We start from the raw sequence: 23,970 nt of genomic DNA, 5'->3' as shown, positions 1-23,970 counted from the left end.
AAACTATGATAGAGAGTTTGCAACAGAAAAATGAATCCATTGTAGAAAAAAACATTCTCCCACTCACTCTGACGGTGACAACTTTGAGCTGGAGTCTGAGGGTTAAAAATGGTCTTATGTGATAAAAGTGCTAAGTAAAAATTACCTACAATGTTAGAAAAAACTGAATACCCTCTATTTTACTGTGTACCAACATAAACATCACAAGCTACACAAATCTGCGTATTTTGTACTAAGAAATTGTGGAAAATTCTTCGACAATTGAGATCTTCAAAAAAGGTGCAGTATAGTATCAGTTAAATGAATACATTTCTACTTCACTCTTATTTTGAAAAGTCCATTTTATGTAAGGTTAGCTAATAACCTGGGAGCTCTTGACTTATTACTTTGCGTTTAGGTTGACTGACAAGCGCATTCTTCTTTCAGCTTGGCAATCTCTGTCCGTAGCTACAGAGTCAAATCTAAATCGTTTGTTTTACTTTCCTCATATACTCTACACATGTATATATTTAACATATAGATTCCATATTGCCGTGCGCTTGTTCAGTAATAGATCACAGATGCCGTCAAAATGTGGTAAGAACAAAAAAGTGGCACACGAGGCGATAGCTGAGTGTGTCACTGATGTTCTTACCACATTTTGATGTCTTCTCTGATCTATTTCTGAACAGACGCATGGCAACATGGAATCTATTTGTTTTATGTAGTAACGAAACAAACTACTAAAGATAAAGCTTTATTTCAAAATCTTTCAACATAACTTGAAAGGTGGCCTTTGCCCACTTTGGCGAACACGAAAAAAGCCATTTGACGTAATCTATTGTCTAGACGAAATGAAGCAATCTCATTGGTTGCTATGCGTAGCAAAGAACTGTGATTGGTCCAGGAAAATCACGCCACTGTCAAACTTGACGCAAGCGTCGCTTCTCGTGGAATGAAAACTGACAACGAAAGCAGAATCGAACTGCGAAATCTACAAATCTTAAAGAAAATGCTGGATAAGTCAAGTCAGTGTTTGTCATCAGAGCAGCCTTGTAAGCCAAAAAGCTTGGACGTTGCCTTGAATATCACGGGAGTAGAAAACATTTGCTTGGAAAACTTGCAGTTGCAGTCAACCTAGAGGCCATTCGATTTGAGTTTTGAATGAAAGGAGCGTTAGTGACAGAGGAAATTTGTGTCCTCTGTGGTTGGTGATTCTTAAATAAGTTTGAAATAGTGTCGGAGACACCTTTTAGCTGCGATACAGTTGGCAGTGAGCTGTAGTGAGGTATACTTTGCTTGCTGCTGTGCCCTGAAACGGACTGGAGCTTTTGCATCGGAAAGCAAGGTTATGTGACTGTTTTTTTTAAACTGATTTTAAGAAGTAATGTTTTGACGTTTTGACGTTTTGACGTTTTGACGTTTCATTCCTGACATCAATCAGTGTGTCAACAGGTATTTTGAGACTTAGAAAAGTTAAATTTTTTAAATAAATTAACCTCATAAACATTTTGGTAATTGAGTTTGTTAAATTTGAGATAAAGCAATGGTTCTCAGGTTACCAAGACCAATTTTGTACTTGGCTTACTCTCACTAGACTGCCGACTGAGACTGCTTGAGTATTTTTTCCGAGTCATTTGCTAAAAAAGAAATGGCTTTATCTTTCTTCTTCCTGCTTCTCGTACCTGTTCAATGCCTTGCCAAGACTTTTTTGTACCTCATCTTTTGAACAGTCACGTAAAATATTATCTAAATTTTCAAAACTTTCCGCCATTCTAAACACAGAGGGAAAAACTTTGTAATAATGGCGTCAATCATATGTCAATTGTCCTCTAATAGATCCTAGGCGAGCATCAATCAAACTGTGAGAATAACTTGGGTTATTACATATAACTATATTTATTGTTTAGAAAGGACTCTATTTCAAGTACAAAAATGTGATGTGTTTAATTTGCCACTTCATTTTCTCATCAACACCCTATGGTTTCCACTATTCTGGTCTGGGACTCAGGGGATCGTTTTAGTTTGGAATAGTCAGATGGCTCCCAGCTTATTGCAAATTCGTGTCTTATGCAGTACCACTATACAGGCCATGAAAATCTACAGTAGCGGCGAACCTGAGATCAAAGAACTCATTGATGGTTCCCTCTTTAGCTTCGCACAGATCAGCCCACTTCCTTGGTCTTTTTTCGCTTCCGGTTGAGAGTCATTGAGATAGAGAAATTGAATGAAGAGGATTGCTCTCTCCTAAGCATGCTGTACTGCTACTCCCTCTAATAACACATCTTCTTTGCATTCTGCAACGATTTTGATTCACACTATCGCATGTTCGCATGTTCACATGTTCGCATGTATTCTTCTCAGAAGCGAAACAATGTTAGTCCTTTGATGATGTCACAGGCCAACTCGCCCCATTCTTCATGATTCCTTGGTCATGGCCGTAAAAAAGGACCAATTTTGCGGCCTTTGAAAATTCATCGAGAATTAACAAAAATGCTACAACACTGAGTAAACCGATAGTTTTTTTTGCAGTGGTGATCAGAAAAACAAGGCGATTTATATAAGGAAAAAAAATTAGGGGGTTACTTAGACTTAAGGTTGCCTTTTTAGAAAATGAACATGTATAATACAAGACAGTTTTTAGTATTATAGTGTATTACAGCTAATATGCTGTATGTTAGTAGTTTATTGAGTATAGATACCATACAAATAAAGCTTGTTGTTATTGTTGTACCAGTAACAAACCTGCTTGGTCTGCAGTTGTGAGTCTGGGTTGTTTAGGATCCTGGGGCCTGGACTGGAAACTGGGTGGTAATGTCCTTTTCTGTTCTCCTGAGTTATAAGAAATAGTAAACCATGATGATTACATCTCTTACTATTTACGGTGCATTAATGAACTAATGAAAGGTGACTTGTAATGATCTTCCCTTTCTGAATATACAAGCAGCAATTAATTACACTTATATTTACATGTACAGTACCACCCAAAAGTTAAGTGAATTACCACCATCCTCACAAGGGTGATCTCCTTTGGACGTGTCGTTTCAAATGAAACTACTCTAGTTACAAGATGTAATTTCTTCTTTCAAGTGCAATGTAAGTGCAAATGCTTTGTTTCAACTAAAACAGCAGTGTGTGTGATTTGAAGGCTTGCTTGTTTTTGAAGTTTGCAGAGTAAATACATGTAGCACAACAGGCGTACAAGTTTCTTTAATGAACATACTTTAAAATGTTTCACTCACAGATGTGTCTTTTGCCCTTTTATTTGGCAATGATTTGACAAACAGAGACATTTGAAACATACATTTATATATACCCATTTCTCGCAAAGATAAATTCCATACTACACAGATCAGTGACACTCCAGAGAAACAAGAAGTATCTTGTTCCTAACAAGGCGTATCTTGTTTCTCAAAAGATGTTAAGTGGTAACTTGCTTTTAAGCTGTAATGTAAATGTGAAAATGATAATTTGGAGTGATATTGACTGCCAACAGAAGTTGACAACAGTTTCTTTGTTGAAATTTTAAATATCATTACATAACAAGCCCGCATTTACATATGAAAACAATGTAACATGTGGAATCAACAACTACTCTTTTCAAATATATCCTCCGGTTGTTTTCTCACCACAAAATTCTTTGGCCAAGTTATTGAGACCTACGCGGTCATGACACAATGCATGGTAGAGGTCATGATAAGGTGTAGCCGAAGTTGTTGTGTTAATCCAGTGAAGTAACATCTGATGTGGTTTATCTCTTGCATTAGCTGCTATAGTACCCAGTACATCCTGACAAATACCAAGATGAAGTCCTAGCTTCTCCCACTTTTCACCAATCTTTCCTGCCATTTCATCTAGTTCACGGTCACTAGGTTTGCCATCTTTGATTACAACTATGTGTAAAAGACAAGAAGCTTGCAGTTTAATTATTACAATCATTTTTGTTTCTATATTCACTTTTTTTTTACTGCAAATACTATCACAGTTATAGTATATTTACATTCAGGACAGGTAGCTCAAATTAAGCTTACTGCTGTTGGTAATCATTTGTCTTTAATGAGACTGGAGGCTAAATGAACCGCTAGGTTTTCCAAGTCACATGCCTCCAGCCCTGTTATGTCTAATTGTAGGACAGGAGAGATGAAGGGAGAATTTAAAACAAACTTGTGATAAAAAAAATCATCTATCCTTTCAGTGGAACATGAAATTTATTCATAACATGTATCTAATGCTGCTTAGTACCAATGTGTCAAACAAGCTTCAAGGTTCATATTTTTGCAAACAAAAACTAAATTTCCCACTCATTTGATCTTTTTTCTAAAACTGTTCATTCACAATTTTCTTTTTCCACACTTAGTGTAAGAAGTGAAATCATGCTTTCAGTACAGGAATTTAGCCTTGCCTCTTACACAGATTTCCCTTAAAATCTACAACGACTACGTACAGAGGTCAAGGCCACAAGAAATCTACAAATTGAAATTAACTCCTTTTCCATTAAATGCAGTTCCATTCATTGTATTGGTGGCCAAGGTAATGCCTAGTGTTTCAATGAAGAACAGTGTTTTGCGTGACATTTTGCGTGACGTTTTGTTATTGATGTTAATAGCTTAATATTACACTTTCTATAAAACATGAATACATTGATTGACATTGCAATTTGAGCAGCTTGATGTAGGAATCGTTTTCAGTAGTTTTACACGTGTCGGAATGGATAGCTTCCAGTTTTAAAGGTTTTTTGCAGTCTAACTGGACTCTGGAATCCCGTCACAAGGTGAGTCAGTTTAAGTTGGTTTTTTTTCGGTTTCTAAGGCTTTGTTTCTTTAAGTTGTTTCCTTTGATTTCTGATAGTGTAATTTCGGTAATTGACCGCATGTGATTAACAATTGTGTAATACCGCGTGGTTTACTCAGTGAAATCTGTTCGCGTTTCTTGGTTTATACAATGTATTAAGGCCCTTTCTTTTCAGTTAGTTGCTATTGTTTAAGTCTATCATTTGTTGTGTTTATTTCAGATCGAATAAAATTCTTATTTATACGATTCACGGGAAATCAGAGTCAAGGGTATTTTTGGCAGTTTTCGTCCAACGGACCACCTAGCACAACTATTTATCAAGATTTCCTGGTTATAAATAGAAGCAATCAAGATTTACAGGAGACTGGTTTAAAATGCAATCTGTGGTTCTACTAAAATTAATTTGGGGGAGTTTGTTTTTTACGATTATAATTTGTGGGAACTAATTTTTGCAGTTGTCAAAGACTTGTCTGGTTTTTCTTGCTGGGTGCTAATTTTTGCAACCTTCGAGAAGTCGTAATTAATTAAAACTACCACATTTTTGCATTTCGCATTTCGCATTTCGCAACATGTAGAGAAGTAAAACACAGTAATCCAGAAACCAGTGACACTATATCACGACTACATCGTGCTCTATTGTGGAATTTTCGATGCTATTCTCAATGGAGTACCTTATTAAGACGATCCTTTCCTGAACCTTCTTTTATTTATTTCTGAACGTTTTGATTCTCATTTCATTGTTTTGTTTCTGAACAAAAGAGATGTTTTAAATAAATGGCAGCAACAAGATTCTACTTGTGATGTTTGTATGTACAATTTTGCCAGTAGAGTAAATTTTTGTGAATTGCAAAAATTAGAACCTGCAAAAATTTAGCACCATACAGTAGTACCTAATATACATGTACACGTACCTTGGGTCTTGGATTGGGTTTCCTGGTGTCTTACCCCTCTGAAATTTTTATATTTCCAGTCGGTGTTTCACGGACCCCCCTATCCCCAGAATTGCCAAAGGATGCTTTTAATTAATTAGTTGGTTCCCCACCATCAATAGCTAGTCATACATGTAGTGCCCAGTAGTTATTTTGAACTGAATTTCATTAATGTACATGGTACAATGTACATGTAGTACTGTATGTACTCATTTTAGTTTAAAAACAAAAACCTTCCAACAACAGTATGGATGTAAAATGGACTGCCTTCAATTTACAATTATTGCTCACATTAACACTTATAAACTTAAGGTGATTTCATTGTCAGATTGCACTGCACATCCTTGCTGTGCATTATTCACTGAGTCATTAGTATACATAGGCAGAAGCATGTAGAAACACAACATTATGAGATTTCTTTCATATTAAGCTCAATATGGAAATATAAGGTTGTTTCCTGCTAAACAAGCACAGCTTGACTATTCCATCCTTAATACATGTATATACAAAGCAACTATTAGTAAATGAATCTAAATGAAGTTCTTATGAGCTCAAAGGGCTTCCAAAATAATGTGGTCAAATGTGACATAAAGATTTGCACAGCTTTTTCTTCTGCCATATTTATTACAAATCAAGGAATTTAGAAGAAGGTTCCTTAATTTTAGAGCTTCAAATTTAAGCCAATTTCGATCCAGTAGAAAATTGATTGAACAAAAGAAATGATTTAGTTTTCAACAGCAAGAGGCTATTTTCTACAAGTTTTTTTTATACATGTTCACATCTTAGTGTTGTATGTACACTGTCAGCTAGCGCTGTTCAACGTTTATTCTTTTAGTAATAGGGTAGGAAAGGTGGTGAGCTGACACCAGCCTGTAGGCCTAGAAGTTTAACTGTAATTTTAGGATAAAAACAGCTCCTGATGCCATTCTACATGTACTTTGTCATCCTTTCAGGGCAGAATCGAGTTAAACATTAAACTAACCAAAGGCCACCATCAAGCAGATTGTTACAGAAATGTTTCAACTGGCACGCACTAAAACATGAAACACCAAAACAAAGCCGCTGGTACAAATCCACAGAAACAACCGAAAAGACTGGAACAGCGGGAACCACTGGAAATATAAAAGTTAAAGGGATTCACAGCCTGAGCAATAGAACCTCGTCCTCAGGTTCTTCTTGCTTCCATAATTTTTACTTACATGTATCTCCTCTCCCAGATGATAAACCAAAAATCATGTGAGTTGTTTTGAATACCACTACTTCTCATGTTTGAGACAAAGCATTAAAAGCATGGTTTGACTGCTTTGCGCTCTGCATCAATTAACCTGTTTATTGATGGAGAACATCTACTAGTAGACTCTTACTAAAAAGAATCAAACATTTCTGATACAAATTGGCTGAGATTTCATCAAAATTTGGTTGTGTTAATGATTATTTTATAAACTTAAATATCCCTGGAATGAAAAAGAGATACATGTATTTAAAAAAAGTAAACATTTTTATTCTTGTACAGACTCTTTGTTTATGTTTTAAAATAGCTTAGATAGCAAAGACCCGATTTTCATCATAGTGAAACACTTAAAGATGAATTATTGATGGCAATAGACAAATTAAAAACTCATTCAATCTGAAGCTAAGTCATTATATGTGGCAGAACACATTCTGCTTTAATTTTAGCCAAAGTTTTAAGGCATTGCTCTGCTCATGATTTAGCCCAGTGAGATGAGAATTAAAGAACAGAGATAAGTCCAAGAATAACATTTAGGTTTCTATATTTGTAAACAAGTAATTAAACTTTGCCTGCCTAGCCCAGGTTGTTCAAAAGATGGAAAACACTATATCCACTGTGTGAGTTACAAGGACAGAATATAACAGGCCAAAAATCCAAGTAATCACATGCGTAGAGCAGTGCGTAGTGTTAAAACGAACTCGACAAGAACTTCTGACTACGATGTAAACAGAGTTTAATTGACAGAGATCAATGTTCCATACAGACTCAAATGAAATGAATCACGTGCCAAGACGAAGGTAGAATTAAACCACGTGCTGTAAGCTTAGCCGTAAGTCGTATGATGTAAACCGTATGCCGGTTCGAACTGAAATACAATAACGAAAATAGGAGCTAACGTAACTAACATACCGAAGTATAAAGATAAAATAACACAAATGAAGAAACTATTGCTAGCATTCTCAATAACGTCCGTAACATGGAAGTGTAACATAATCGGCACTTATACTGATCGTACGGAAGGCTGGAAAATGATTAATAGGCTACTCGGTGTGTAACTTGGACGGTACTTTTATGGCAAAATAACCCTATATTGGAGATATGGACCTAATCAAGCGCGATTCCGAGCATACAGAACTAACTAACCGATTTAGTAACGATAAAAGGAAACTCAACCGAAACAAATAACAATAGAAAACCTAAGAACTAACCCTAAAGAACAAGGAATAGATTACTCACTTTGGTTTGCACACGCACTGAACTTGACTTGATAGAATAGACGAGTAACAGTGTATAGAGAAACTATGGCCCAATGCCGAGTAGAAGTTGACACAGTGAAATCTGCACTTGAACTGACCTAACCGAGGAAAACCTCGTGGATATATCTAACCGGAGAACACGTACGCAAAACCTAGCGGCTATGACTATTTCCCTAATGGACATAGCAGCTGAAGGCTGGTCAACCACAGTAGATTAAGTAAGTAAGTAAGGCCTTGTTTGAAAGTGACAATTACTTGATAACATCTACGGTAAAGTAAGTTCCTGCGACCAAAAAAAGAATTAACATCACGTTTCAAAACCAACACACTGGACTATCTAGTGGATAGGGCGGTCTGTTTTGTTAAACACTTTTTTTGTAAATCTTATCTGCTGGATAGCAATTTGTTGGGTGGACAGCATTATCCAGCCTTCAAACAACCAGGACCTGGTTTCAAGCTTCTTCATGTTCATTGTTAACTTTACCTTGATGATGATTATGACCAGTTAACTCTTCTCTAAACGTTGCTGGTCTTTTATCCATTTCTGTTCAAGTTGGTGGTCTGCTTTGCGATGAGCCTACCAGAAAAATATGGCAAATAAAGTTACTGCAGACCTTCAAGGGCCTACATGTATTTTGTCCAAAATTATTTTTTACACCAAACTCAAGACTTCTATCTTATCTGAACTTTCCAAAAAAAAAAAATTACTCTAAAAACTTAGAACGTGAACGACTTATCCACAAAAACGTAAAATGAGTCAATTAACTGTGATAAGCCAATATAATTAATATGTGTAACCCTTGAGTTGAGCAGTAACAATTTTTGCGGTAACTAATCTCATCCACGCAGTCGTATTTTGTCTTGTAATTTCTCACACAGAATTCTTCGCTTTTGTTGATTGTTTTCGTCTACTACTAGTAGGTAATTTTGCATGATCTTCGCGTTCCCACATTTGAATGCAAGCACCAATCCCAAGCAAATGTTTCATTGATGCCCTGCTCTAGCTTCTTCTGGCACAGAAGTTGATTGCCGTGGAATTACCGATGAATTTAATAGCTGATATCTGACAAGGCAGCTTCTCCAAATGCTCCTTTCCTCGGCTTCGAAGTGTGTTTTTCCATATTCTAGTAACACAAACAGGTCGATGAATTATGCGTTTAGTTTTTTTTTTTAAATGTATAAATATCCGCACTTGACTCTGCTTGCCGAGTAGGCCTGTTCAAGGCTATTCTGCTATCATTCCTCTTTTGACCCTTCTCTTTCCTTACCATTTATCTGCTGATTCGGTTTATAAGCCGCTGAATGTTTCACAGCAGACGTCGTTACTCCCGATGGAAATATAAACATTGCACATTCATTACCAGGAAGCATTACTGTAGCTAGCTGGGGAGTTTCATTGGTTGATGGCATGGCCACATTGACAATCGCTTCAGTGAGGTGTGAAAACTGTGAATTTCTTTCGAGGCCAAAATCTCAAGGTTTATTATTGTGTGAATTACCTGTATTCAAATGAATTAATAGGGTATGTAGATTATTGGATTTTAACAAAACTTGGCCAAAATGTTCCTCAGATATTTGCGCCCAAAAGTGTGTGAGGCTTTTGCGAAAATCAAGATATTTTTCCTGTGACATCCCATTGAGTAACAGCGGTCAGAAAATTTTCTATTGTCCAGCTTTGAAAGGGATTTCCTAAGCAACCAATAGAAATATTGAAAAAGCCTCACACACTTTGTTAGCCCATCATCTCCTGATTGATAATGTCCAGTCAGTTTGGAAGTCCGCGGTAACACGAAGGCTGGTAATTCAGTTTAGGAAGTACGGTCATATTTGCATTTTTAGGCTTGCACATGCCTATCAAAACAAAAATAACAAAATGAATTGTTATTTTCGGATTACAGTTTATTAGCTTTACAATGATATATAGTTTACCGTAGTTTTCTGGCATCAAGAAAGTATTTTCCGGAAGGCACCCCTGAAGGTCTACAGTAACCTTAAATTTACAATCAATTTGTTTGTAATTTGGACATCTGTTTATAACTAACTTTGAAATTTCACCTATGCCAGCTTGTTATCATCACAAGTCACTTCTACACATGTACACAACAATAGCAAACAACAACTACAGTTAACTGTTCTTTCTACAATGTATGAGTAAAATTGGAAAGGGTCGAGGATTTCACGGTAACAAACACTTTCACACTCTTAAAAGACCTACACTGACTGCATTACCCAACAATTAATTAAAGGCTTCTAGTAATGCCCACAGGAAAACAGATGGAGAGGGAGACTGCAACTGGAGGAGGATACAGAACAAACTACCAAGTCAAAGGGTTACTACTAGACACAGATAGAGCATCTGGCCAGGAACACAGGAGATTGGACGGGTTTTGTCAGTGGAGTACACAGGGTTCAGATCCAATCAGAATTGTTTCCAGTTCTATGTGCCATTACCATGTTTTAAGAAATTGGTAATGGAACCAAAAATCTCTTTCTCACAGCGGCACTTTGCCAACTACGAATTATTGTAAAAAGTGTTTTTTATTCTTCAATGCATTTCATCTAACTATCATAGACTTATTCAGGGAGTTTTACAAACGTATGCTAAAAACCCGTATTTGAGCCATACTAGTGGCTGTTTTGAGGGAGACAAACCACAAACTATAAGGCGTGGCCAAATTTTAACAAAAAGGAACAGGCAAAAGACTGTAAAATATATTTTTGCAAAATGCAACTTAAGAATTGGTTCATCTTTAGCGAGCGTATACTTAACAAATAGATTCCATGTTGCCGTGCGTCTGTTCAGTAATAGATCACAGATGACGCCAAAATATGGTAAGAACAAAAAAAGTGGCACACGAGGCGATAGCGAGACGAACCAAACTACTACAGATAAAGCCTTTTATATTTCAAAATCTTTCAACAGAACTCGAAAGCCGCCCTTTGCCCACTTTGGCGAACACGAAAAAAGCCATTTGACATAATCTATTATCTATACAAATTAAAGCAATCTCATTGGTTGCTGTGCGTAGTAAAGAATTGTGATTGGTCCAGGAAAATCACGCCACTGTCAAAGTTGACTTGAGCGACGCTTCTCGTGGAATGAAAACTTACAGCGAAAGCAGAATTGAATTGCGAAATCTCCAGATCTTAAAGAAAATGGTCCGTAAGTCAAGTCAGTGTTTGTCATCACAGCAGCCCTGTGAGCCGAAAATCTTGGATGTTGAGTCGAATATTGCAGAAGTTGAAAAACTACGCTCGGAAAACTTGCAGCTGCCGTCAACCTGGAGGCCATTCGATTCGAGTTAGTGGTTGGTGATCCTCAAATCAGTTTGAAATAGTGTCAGAGACACCTTTTAGCTGCGATACAGTTAGCTGTGAGCTGTAGTGAGCTATACTTTGCTCACTGCTGTGCCCTGATACGGACTGGAACATTCGCATCGGAAAGCAAGGTTATATGTTTTTTTTAACTGATTTTAAGAAGTGGTTTTGATGTTTCATTCCAGACAATCACTGTGTCAACAATTATTTTGAAACTGAGAAAAGTTCAATGTTTTAAATAAATTAATCTCGTAAACATTTTGCTTATTGGGTTTGTTAAATTCGAGATAAAGCAATGGTTCTCGGCTTACCAAGACTAATTCCATGTTTGGTTTAGTCTCCCTCGACTGCCGACTGAGACTGCTCGAGTATTTTTTCTAAGTCATTTTCTAAAACAGAAACGGCTTTATCTTTCTTCTTCTTGCTATACTATGCTACTGGTACCTGTTCAATGCCTGGACAAGACTTTCTTGTACCTTATCTTTTGCCCAGTCATGTAAAATATTATCTAAATTCTCAAAACTGTCCGCATTTTAAAACACAGAGGGAAAAACTTTGTAATGATGACGTCAATCGTACGTCTGTCCTCTAATAGATCATAGGCGAGAACCAATCAAAATGCGAGAATAATTTGGGTTATTATATAATGAGTTATAGATGCACGCGGGAAGTTTGAAGAGCACAAAAGATGTGTAAAAGTTGCTCAATTCGAGATGATAGCTGAGAGCAACTCTAGCTTCTTGCGTGCTCTCCAAACTTCATAACTGCATCCATAACTCGATATATGCACAGCTAAAAGCATAAGCCAATTCTTTTATAACATGGCAACAACAACTTGGACGCTAAAAAATGTTTTATTTTATTTTGTGACTGACTATGAAGTTCTCACAATGTACAGTGCAGAAAAACAAAGGTCATTAGGATCCTAACACGCCACAATCAGTTGAGCAACGGTTGAGTGAAAACGCTTAACCTGGTTTCTAAAATTGTCACTGAAAAATTTGCTTCTTTGAATTAATTATAATGAAAATGTAGGCAGACAAAGTCAAAAATACTCGATGAAAATGTAAACAAACAAAGTGAAAATACTCATGTTTAAGTAAACATCTTAGCTTGACAAAAGTCAACGGCTTGAAGTAGAGTTTGGATTGTTCAGAATAATCTTCACATTGCCGAAACTTAAACAAAAGGAACTTGCACTAAACTCGGCAGAAATTTTGCAGCTAAATTAAAACTGCACAGGTCATCTTAATGATATATACACGGCTATTCGTACATAGTGATTTTGTTCATGATGGCTCAACAGGAATTAGATAGGACTAGCATGCACATTATGTTATAACAGGTTTTGAAGCAACATATTTAGCCAAAAACATGGATGCTTTTTCTATTATTGATAACATTGTCGTAGGAGAACAAATGTACTAAGATTATATTATAATAGGCCCTTTGCATTGCACGATCCAGTCACATGATACAAAATCACACATGCTGGGATGCACGTTGCACGGTGGGACCTTCAAGAAAAAGCAACTCATACCAGCCCACCTTGACCTGCCTTTGTTTTGGAAGTCCCACTGTGCAACAGTAAAACTTACTTGGATTAGCAAGATGAATTTCATTGCCAATGTCACTTCTCAGGTACATTGTATAGAGAGAACACTGTATACAGTATTTACCTACTGAGAACACTTTGTTCTGTCGATAATTATAATTAATTTAATTCAATAATGAGTAATCAATTTCTGTACACTTTAATTTTTTTCGTTCTTTTACCGTTACAGCGGTTATCAATCACACGTGACCAAGTATAGACAAAACCAAAATTTTGATGGACGTCAATTATCTCCCACTCCTTACCAACTTCATGCAAAATTTACCTGAAAGTGAAACCCTGCAGCGGTCCACTTGTAAAAATTATCATTTTACTTTCGGTATGTATGGCTAGCTTGACCGAAAAGCAATACTGGAGCAAACTACAGTAAAAATAAGGACAGTAACTCAAAGGAATGAATTAAAAATTTTCAGAAATCTGTAATAAAATTACTAGTAAGTTGCTAACAAAGGACATTGTTATCCGTTTTGACCCGCTGTTATCCTGTTCAGAATATTTGTCAAAGTCGTGAGATTCAACTTTTTGCAAAAAGTGGAACCCCTCCTTACGACCTCCCCGCTAATACAGCCACCTCGTTATTACGGCCACTTTATTCATCTACTATTACATAACGACCGAGTTTGCGACGCGCACTGAACGTTCACATAAAGATTAAAAAAAAAAAAACTCCTCGCATTGTGAGCTTGGGCCGCCTGTGACGAAAACAAATTATTTCTGCACGTGTTTTTCTTGGGGCTACGGACTGAACAATACTTACAATGTAATTCTATAAAACTTATAACTTATTACCTTACAAAATTATAAGGTTTATAAGACCTTTTAGTCTTGTTCAGTCCATAGACCTAACACAAATACGTGCAGAAATAATTTGTTTGCATGTATATTTGCTTGCTCTCGGGGTCTTTCATGCATGCGAATGGCCGTTGAGAAACCCAACCTGCCCGTCTTCAGTTACAAATTTCAAGGAATATTTACTGCCAATGTATTTAGTGAACTAGTCCTACATACTGAAAGTAAAATGATAATTTTTATGAGTGGACCGCTGTAAGCTAGGTTTCACTTTTTCAGGTAAATCTTGCGTGCAGTCGGCAAGGAGGCAGAGATGATTGACGTCCACCAAAACTTTGTCTAGACTTTTTTGTGCTGGAGTTTGCATGTGATTGATATATAACCACTGTAAAATCCGTTAAATGCACATTTCTTTAAATATAGTGCAAATCCAAGACCACTTAATTTTGACCTGGGCAACTAACAAAGTAAGGAATTGAAACTAGCCTGGCTGGCCACCAAGCACTGGAGCTGATTTTCAGCCCTCGCATTTATTACAAAGCTGTGATGATGCATGAAATGCAAATACACTGTATACTGATTAGAAAGTTCAGTAAAACATATATGTAATGCGTATACTATTTGGTGGATCTGGGCTTCAATAGTGAATATATGTTCCCAGTTTCCTTCAACAGTGACATCACAAAAACAACTAACCACTGCACTGCTTATAATCTCTTCAAACTGAAGCCATTATGAAGAAAGCTGTTAACTAATTAACATTATAACTGACGAAGCAGGGATGCTTGATCAAATAATTCAATACACTTTTCAAATTATTCTAAATTTTAACCATCAGCAAAAATCCTTTCGAGTAAAGTAGATAGCGACTTTTCTAACGTAAATGCAAACCAGTAGATAAGGGCGGGCATCTGTTTTGGACAATTAAAAGCACATTCAATGTAAAGGCAGCCATGTAAAAATTTAATCGATCGAGTGTTGCTGAAGGCTGTTTGATTGTGGCAACTAATGCGAGCATGTTATATATGGCCGGCGCTAAGCTAAGATGCTTTCATGTGAAGATAAATTAAATTAGAATTCTCTAATAAATCGAATTTCAGGCATACAATGTATCAAGCTGTATTAATCAAGGAATCGTTTGAACGTAATAACCTCAAAAGTATTCAGAAACACATTAATAGCTTCACGCTCAACAACTGTCCACAGGAATGTGTCGGCAAAATTAACTTTGTAATTAACTGTTAGTAAGAAACATCTCTAGCAATAAAAAATCCAGTCATTTTTAGCTCATATTTCTACATATTTGTTTCGGAAATTATGCTTAATCATTATATGACTTGTCTACAAAGATTGATATTAAGGACCTTTCATGTTTCGGCTACAAACAAACCCAAGGATCAACAACATTTTGAACGCTTACCTGACTGATCGACAGACGAGGTATGAACTGAATTCACAGCCTGAGAAACGTTAATCACCACTGTGTTGATGAGAGGGCTGCATGATAACAAGCATGGTAAAAACATGAAATCAACCCATGATTGCAGGATATTAGTAAAAGCCAAATTACTCGAGTAAAGTCTGTTCTGCTGAAGATCTAAACCGAAGCTCACGTCCTGCTGGGTTCTCCCCGGTGTCACATGACAGTAATCACTAACCCAGAGCTGGACTATGGAATGTAGGACTGTGGACGCGTGATAGCAATGTTACATTGATGCCATTGCAGAGTAAAATCTATCTGAGACCGCTATCTCAAGGAATGGAACACGAGATTAATTCTTTTAACTGATCATCATACTTTTCGTTTAAGTCGGCTCAAACGGTTGATATTTTCAATAAGATGGGTGTTCCCGACAAGGCAGCAGGCGCGCTAGGCCCTGGGAACGATACAATACGATACTATATTTTCGCACATTTCGAACATTTCCCGCCTGTTTATAGCTTTCGTGTTGTAACATTGCTGCTTGTCAAGCTTTTCCCCTGAGATCGATTTTATTCTTCGCAAGAAAAGCCTTCGAGGCAAATGGCTTCTTGAGTACCAATGAGTTAGCCTTTTTTATATTAGTCTTTTATCTTTTCTCAGCTCGTGAGCGGGCGGAATTCAACAAATCCTGCAATCTGGTTGGTTCCTGGAGCGGGCGGAATTTTCCCATCCGGACCGCCACAGCGGGTGGAATCCGTCGAGTTGATTTATTTTCTTGAACAAATTAGCAGTAATCGTCAATCATTTCGCCGTTTTTACTTCCATAGACGATTAATCAACGCAAGTTTATCTCTGTTAAACTTTAAATGGAAAGGATAGTCACTGTAAGTAAATTCAATTGAGTTTTTTGAAGTTGTGAGAGTTTGCTGTTGCTCCGCGCTGTAATGGCGCGTAATCTTGTGTCTCTCTCCGTACAATTTTAAGCAAAAACTGAGTCAATTTCAGTCGAGTTTACCTCTCTGATGGTTGCTGTATTTGAGAGAGAGAATTTCTGTGGAATACACGTAACGAATTTCCCCGCTATCTGCTACTCAATTTAAGGTAAAAAAAGTCTGATTTCGAGTGATTTGCAACGACTGACAGAAATTCTTTTTGTAATACAACTTTAAACTTTGCACGAAATTTCACACCGGAAAAGTAATTTTGGAGAACTTAACTGATGAACTAAATGCAACTAGCATAAAGTAGTTCCAAATAAATTTGTTGTTTAATACATCTTTCTTGTCTAGTATCTGAGTTATTCGCTCGTTAGAGTATTTTACGAATGGTTGTTTTACAATAACTGTCTAACTTCTCGCGCGCTGGTTGGCTCATTTTTATCATCAAGAAGAGTACAGACGGATAAAATTTTAATTTATGCAAGTTTTCAAGTTCAACTTTCAGCTGTTACACTATCAACTTTTTAACCAATGATATTTTATGGACCAACCAAAAAGCGATAAAAGCTATTGACAAAGTTCGCGTCATTTTGAATAAAATTCACTTATCTTTGCTTACGGCAAACTTACGGCGTCTTTTCCCCTCATTTATTCCCAGCATTTGACCATTTTGGTGTCTTGTTATTGTAAAAAACAAATTGACGTCAGTTTTTTAAGCTTCAGTCCTCTCATTGATGATAAATTGCAGTAGTATACCCCAGTCAAAGATAAGCCTCGTTAAATAGTGGATTCCTGCATACTATTGAAGGGATTCGTGCATACTAATGAGTGTCTTCCTGCATAATAATCAGCGTTGCTCCAACACAATAGCTCGCTCTATATCAATATTGATTGTTCAGTCAAGCCTCTACTACTGTTTTTATTTAAACTTGCCCCATTTTTTTCCAGATTTATTGGGTTTTTTTAGTCAAAATAAAGCTCATGAATAAAATGCGCGCGAAACTTTTTAATTGATGCGGAACATGTGTGGGTAATCGTAAACGCATTTTGAATAAACTGCAGTCAACAGTACGCTTCGATACCAAAGTCAAATAGGAGGGCAGACGAGTATTTCGATTGGGGCGGACGGCAGGCATTTTAGGGGGTGTAAAGTGGGGTCATTGGCGCGATTCGAGGCGCATGATAACAGCTCAGCCGAGATAAGGTTTTATAGGGCGCTAGTGGGTGCAGCGGAGTGAGTCGAACGAAATAGAGAGCTACAGCCGAGATAAGAGTCGAAGGGAGACGCCAGACTGTTAAGTACGGATTGTACGCGAAACTTGAACAATGTGCAACATTTCCAAAAGATTAGAGCAAGAACTTTGCCGTAAGTTTGATTATATTGCTGACAATGGAATTTTTCAACGGTACAGAACGCTTTTAGAAGGCGTCAAAACACTCCCCCTTTTCAAGTAAAGTCTGATATTTTGGAAGGCGTCAAAATACACCACTTTTCTTTTTAAATAAAAGCCCACATTTCGTCAAAAGCACCATTTTACTTTCTGAACTCGAGCTAACGCTTTCGTAACTAATCGGAACATTTTTTTACTGTGAAAATGACTTGTTTGAACGTTGATGAAATTCCCGAGGAGTGGTCTCCCATGACTTACCACGATTATCAGTTGAGTAAGGCGGGACGAAAGTTTAGTCACCAACTTTTAACGTAAAAATCCTGTTGTTGTCACGAGCAACTGGCTCCATATCCACTGGCAACTTGTCGGCCTTTGACGTCATCGGCAGCAAAGCGCGCGAAATTGTAGGCGACGCGACAGGCGATGCACGGCTGTTGATATTGTTACAAACGGAAACGAGGTAAGTTGCCCATGACAACACCATAATTTTAAGGCCAAAACTTCGTAACTTCGTAACCAAACTTCCTTCGTACCTTACTCAACTGATAATCGTTGTATGCTCGATTGACTGAGTTGACTCTCCAAGAAATCGAGGTAAATTGAAATTGATTGATTGATTGATTGATAGCTTGATCGATCTTGTTTTGACTCCCTCTTCCCTCAAGGTTCTCGGCTAACAATTCCTTATTATTTTATAATTTATATCCGATCAATCCGATGCACCTACGGAGTTTACGAATCACCCTTGAGTGTTTGCAGTAACGTTCCTGACAACCAGGAAGCCAAATGTTTTGTCTCTCACGGCGACTCAAATCTATTACTTTTAAGTAATTGATTTGAATTTGTTGAGTACCTGGCTTCTATAAGTACCAAAAGCTTCACTTTGCTCTGCGAGCATCTGTCTTTGAAGCACTTAGACAAGAATCTGTCTCTAACCGCGGGGAATTAAACGAAGACCGACTGGCACATACTCTAGTCGATGTCCAAGATGAAAGCGAAGGAGAAGAAAGTGACGATGAGAGTCGAGGCATTAATTTGATGGTAAGTGCTGACGAGGAGGACGAGGAAGAAATCGAGCCAGAGAACGAACAACACCGCGCGTTTCTAAGTGATGAAGTCAATGAGAGCGACCCCTCGTTTTATAGAAGATTAAAGGTGTTGTTGGATCAGGAGAGATGACACGAGCAGAGACAGAGGCGAGAAGAAATTGCCGAATGTGAAGACCTGTTGTTCGGACAAGCACTAACCAGCGACAACAAAGTGTCGAACGAGCTGGCTGAAAAACTGACAGAGTACCTTAGTGATCTTCCTGCACTGGGCTTCAATTCTGGCAAGTACGATCTCAACGCTATCAAAGAATTTTTTTTTCCAACCTCATTGAGACTTAACCAATCAAGTTCACTGTAAAAAGAAACAGCAACATATGAGTCTCAAGACTGAATATCTCAAGTTCCTGGATATCACCAACTATCTCGCGCCCGGATTCAGTTATAATCATCTCCTGAAAGTCTACAAATGTGAACAGACCAAAGGTTTTTTCCGTATGAGTGGGTGGACGCACTGGACAAGTTAGAAGGAACACCGCTGCCACCCCGTGAAATGTTCCACTCATCGCTGAAAAACACCAACATCAGTGAAAAAGAGTATGCCTACTTTGAGCAAGTATGAGAGGAAAACGAAATGCAAACCTTTTAACATATTTTAATGTGGTATAATGACCTTGATGTGGTGCCCTTCTTGAAGGCAGCAGACTGAAAATGAGCGCCTTCTGGCAGGAGAGAAAGATCAACATGTTTAAAGATGGTATCTCTGGTCCCAGCCTCACGATGAATATCTGTTTTCATTTCTTGAAGGACAAACGTATTTTAGTCTGTTCGACCAAGCAAACAAAGATCTCTATAACCTGATTAAAGACAACAAAACCGGTGGGCCTGGCATCATCTTTCACCGTTACCACGAAGCCGGAGAGACGAAACTCAGAGAGGTAGAGAAAGGCCAGGATGCTAGGCTATGCGAGGAAATTGTGGGTTACGACACAAATGCGCTTTATCTGTGGGCTCTGATGCAGAACATGCCAACGAGAAGCTTTACAAGAAGGCTGTCAGAAGACGAATTTAAGCCGTAAGGAAGCATGAGCATGGATGGTTTTCCCGTGGATGGTTTTCACGCGGAGGGACAAACCGCGTATCAGTTTCATGGCTGTTATTGGCACGGCCACGATTGAGCGCTTAACCGAGGGAAAACTTTTAACGAGAGGCACAATGAGCCCACGGTGGAACTGTTGGAAGAAACCAGAGCCAATTCCGATTACATTCGAAGCAATTGCAACAATTTTCTTGAATTGTGGCAGTGTCAGTGGAGAAAGATGGAAAAAACGAATAGAGCCTTACAGCACTTCATCGCCACGGAAGTCAGACGAAGCCTTGACAAAGTGACGATTGTAAGCCTCGAGCGAATTTTGAGCGAGGTGCGAAATGAGCGTTTATTTGGTTGCGTGGAAGTGGACATTCGCCTGCCAGATCACCTGAAAGACAAGTTCTCAGAAGTGTGCCCCGTCTTTAAAACCACCAACATCAGCCGCGTTGATATTGGGGATTTCATGAAAACCTTCGCTGAGGAGGACAACATCATGGCTCAACCACGTCGCAGCCTCATTGGGAGTATGAAAGGCGAAAAGATCTTGTTGGCTACACCCCTTTTCAAATGGTACTTGGAGCATGGTTTGGAGGTGACCAAAGTACACCAGGTCATAGAGTTCACGCCTGAGCCGTGCTTCAAACCCTTTGGAGATGCGGTATTAGACGCAAGACGAGCAGGTGACGCGGACCCTAGGAAAGCTATCATAACAGATACCATGAAATTGTTAAGCTGATTTTAAACATGTACAGGGAAACGTGGGATGGGAAACTTGTTTCGTACGTACAGAAAACTTAAACAAAGTTTATTTTATTTCTTAGGTGGGCAATTCAGGCTATGGAAAAACGGTAACCAAGCAAACGAAATTTCGTCTCGCGGCTGCTATGCAGGCTATGTAATTTTTATTTTGCAAAACATCTTTCATCGCGGAAAAAATACTGAGAGATCTGAGTTTGAACTGTCATTATTTGGTTTTGTTCAAATCTCCACGCGATAGCAGTCAGGTCACCTATTTAGCAAAGCAGATGTTCCCTGGTCATACCAAATGCATGCAGGAATCGTTCCAAGATGCGACGAAAAGACCATATGGCTACTTTTTATGTGATATTAAACCGGAAACGCCTAACGACTTCCGGTTGAGAACGAACATTTTCCCATGGAGACTTAGTATGCTTACGTCAGAAAGGTATAAAAAGAGTCAATCGTAGCATTGTAAGCCATTTGAGCATGGCCCAGTGACTGAGAAAGAACCACGATTTTCTAAAGGTCCTTGCCAAGTGTACTCCAGCTCAACGCAAAGCTATTTTAAAAGTTGCCGATGAGGCATTAGTGAAAACCATTTGCGAGTGTGTGTTAAACATCCTAAAGGAAACAGTGCCTCTCAGTAAACTGGCCAAAAGGAAACTTCTAGCCAACAAGAAATCACTGATTGCTGTCGCCGAAAAAAGTACTCTACTTACTAAGAAAAAAAGAATCTTAATGCAACACGGAGGAAACTTTCAGCGCGATACCCATATCGGGTGAAGTAGCGATATCCATAGCGAAAATCTAGAAAATATAAAATAAATAGCTTTAGCATTTGATCTGTGTTAAAAGCATTTCATGTGCATAAAAAGATATCAAAACTTACCTCAACGCCGCTGAAATTTCCATCCGTATCGCTGTTTTCCACCGAAACGTTAACTAATTCATTGTGCAGTTCCAGAAAATATCCATACTTCCCCCACAGAAGGGATTGGCATTTCCTGGGGGGTGGGGGTACTGGAGGACCAAAAAATTTAAAGAAATGTATGAAGCTTAACTGGAATTTCCAGAAGGGTGGGTAGGTGTTAGAAAAAATCCTTTCCGTGGGGGAAGTATGGATATTTTCTGGAACTACACATTGCTTGATACCTTAAAGAAAGCAAGTTTGCGAGAGTGATATTACGTAAAATATTTAGAAACATCGTTGAGCTTTTACGAAAGATATCAAACTCACTTTTTCTCGCTGAGAATATTCTTCCATCAGCTGGTCAAACGTACAGGGTAACTCTTTACTGGTTTCGATCTACGGGGATAAAAGAAATCAGTGACCTTGACCTTGACTGACCTTGTAAAACTGGAAAAAAAGGTTTATAAGGGAAGGTACGTTTTTTATTGGGGGGGGGGGGTGGGTCGGGGCATTTTAGACATTTTGGAGGAAAAAAGTCGTGGCGCTCCCACTTCCCAGAATGGATTAATGCATGACCCTTCACAAATACCTACACAAAAACATCTGACCCTCCCCCCACCTCCTCCAAGACAAAATGACCGGAAGTGAAAATAACTAACCGGAAGTGTTCCTCGCATAACCGTGTCTGCGCACAAAGCAGTTAATTGCGTGGTGTGTGATTGCTCGGTGAAAACTTGAAAATGGGCAAGGATGTGTGAGGAATAGAAAGAGGGCAATGCGCTTTTGGTGAATGCTAGGATTTCATGAGGTCAGATGGAGCAACTTGCTCAGATTAAGCGATTGTTTGAGGAAAGTGAACTAGTCAGTGGGGACAGTGAGGTGTATTAGAAAGTTTTCAGATAATTACATTGTCCTCGAAAAACTTGTGGCAGAGTATGTTGCGCACCTCGCCCAGATAAAAATGCGCAAGGAAAAGAAGAAAGAGGAGACTGAAGGGGAGCGAATGGAGCGGGTGAACCGGGAGTACAATGACATTGACTGGGTTGGACTGTACAACTCCGATAAGCTGTCGTCCTTGTGGGTGGACGAGCTATCCTTGTACTTTTCCCATCACAAGATCACCTTCAAAGGGAAGAAAGCTGAAAAGGTCGCAATGATCAAAGCGCACATAGGCAGCTTGCTGTACGATTCAATGGAGTGTCAACAACCTCGGCAGCCCTCACTAAGAAATGTGCAGCAACAAGTGACCTCATCACTTTCCGAGATTGAAACTGACTCGCAAAGTGATGTAGTAGATCGAGTTGTCGGTTCAAGCTCGAGTAGCTTAAATAACGAATCGTCACCAGTGACTGGTTTTACACCAGAACCCTGCGCAGAAACATTACCGCTCTCAAAATATGGACGAAAGCGGGCACGGGTCGAGAGAGACAACTATGTTAGTTGGTACAAGATAATTTTTTGATGTACAGTAATATTTCGACACTTGTAAATAATTTAGATTAATCTTGACTGGTAGCTTTGCTTGTATATACAAAATTTAGGTTTCTATACACTTCGCGTGTTTGTTAACAAATAAGAGTCAACTAAGCAACATGGAGTAATTTTTTCCTCGCCAAAAAAAAACTGACCCTACCCCGGTTGCGAATAAAGCAGGTTTGACCCTCCCCAATTTGCAAAAAAATTTACTAATGACCCTCCCCTCCGAAGCCCCGGTCCACCCCCCTCCCCTCCCCCCCAATTAAAAACGTACCTTCCCTAAAAGGTTTCGGCTTTTGTTCAACTTACCGTGTCGGTGGTGTGATTCATAGCCTTCGTAGGTGCATTGTTCCTTTGCTGATAAGGATCAAGAATCCCATCGGGAAAGAAGATCCGCAGCACGATTCGATACACCGGGAACATGCGCAGCACAGACTTCAAACTCGCAAAGGGCAGCGAGGTAACAAATCTCACATAAACAGGAATTCATTAAAGGATTACGACACCGTCCTGTACTCACCACAGTTACGGCCGCTTCGTTATCACAACGAACAGTGATGCGAAGTCCTGTCCAACGAGCTCCCCATAATTTCAAGGCAACAACGATTGTCAAAAGTTCCAAAGACTGATGTCAAGGTTCTGGTCAGAAATAAAAGGCGGAAAAACCCCATTGAAATACTGGTCATCACACACGCCGCCGCAGCCAGCAAGACACGCATCGGTCGAAAACACCTCATACGGAGAAGTCCACTTGGCAATGTTAATCATAGATACACCGTTATACTCCCGCAAGAATCGGCGCCACCATGATAAGTCTTGGAAACGAACACTAATTTGCCAACGATCGAGAGACTGCAGAGCTGATTTTGTGGCAGTGCGCTTAGTGAGCCACTGTTCCAACAATTGGTCAATCTCACAGAGACGCTCGGAACTCACCGACAGCGTTAAATTGTTCGTGTCTAACTGAACGCCCAAACAAATCATCACAGGCGAAGGCGAACAAGATTTTTCTTTAGACTCTTGAAGCCCGAGCCATGTTAACAAATC

The 23,970-nt window shown here is 38.7% G+C and overlaps 2 protein-coding genes, 2 long non-coding RNA genes and 1 pseudogene across 4 annotated transcripts in view; 2 read left to right on the top strand and 3 right to left on the bottom strand.

Moving 5' to 3' along the window:
• Window positions 1–15,744, bottom strand: part of LOC110049245 (uncharacterized) — a 36,190-nt gene extending 20,446 nt beyond the window's left edge. Inside the window, exons 1-4 of the mRNA XM_089278471.1 lie at window positions 15,329–15,744; window positions 8,671–8,763; window positions 3,609–3,872; window positions 2,725–2,811 (exon numbers count right to left, since the gene is read on the bottom strand). Coding sequence (XP_089134597.1) covers window positions 2,725–2,811; window positions 3,609–3,872; window positions 8,671–8,728 — 409 coding nt within the window. The 5' untranslated portion in view covers window positions 8,729–8,763; window positions 15,329–15,744. The remainder of the gene's footprint in view (window positions 1–2,724; window positions 2,812–3,608; window positions 3,873–8,670; window positions 8,764–15,328) is intronic.
• On the bottom strand, window positions 3,918–6,483 carry LOC149098137 (uncharacterized). Its single transcript, XR_016203932.1, has 2 exons — window positions 5,072–6,483; window positions 3,918–4,516 (listed from the first exon to the last, which is right to left on the bottom strand). It is a non-coding gene; the product is annotated as an uncharacterized LOC149098137 (long non-coding RNA).
• LOC149098136 (uncharacterized) lies at window positions 7,647–8,662 on the bottom strand. The gene is made up of 2 exons (XR_016203931.1): window positions 8,167–8,662; window positions 7,647–7,795 (listed from the first exon to the last, which is right to left on the bottom strand). It is a non-coding gene; the product is annotated as an uncharacterized LOC149098136 (long non-coding RNA).
• Window positions 15,745–17,864: 2,120 nt separating the features above from the next.
• On the top strand, window positions 17,865–20,464 carry LOC149098135 (uncharacterized; annotated as a pseudogene).
• A 1,520-nt stretch (window positions 20,465–21,984) lies between these two features.
• LOC149098134 (uncharacterized) lies at window positions 21,985–23,169 on the top strand. The gene has a single exon (XM_089278509.1). It carries the CDS (start codon window positions 22,409–22,411, stop codon window positions 22,907–22,909), a length of 501 nt encoding a protein of 166 aa, XP_089134635.1. The 5' UTR covers window positions 21,985–22,408; the 3' UTR covers window positions 22,910–23,169.
• The last annotated feature ends 801 nt before the right edge of the window (window positions 23,170–23,970 follow it).

The sequence above is a fragment of the Orbicella faveolata genome, unplaced genomic scaffold, assembly GCF_042242905.1.
Source record: "Orbicella faveolata isolate gen_17 unplaced genomic scaffold, um_ofav_v1 contig_46, whole genome shotgun sequence".
NCBI lineage: Eukaryota > Metazoa > Cnidaria > Anthozoa > Scleractinia > Merulinidae > Orbicella > Orbicella faveolata.
This window is presented reverse-complemented; position numbering and strand designations above follow the sequence as displayed.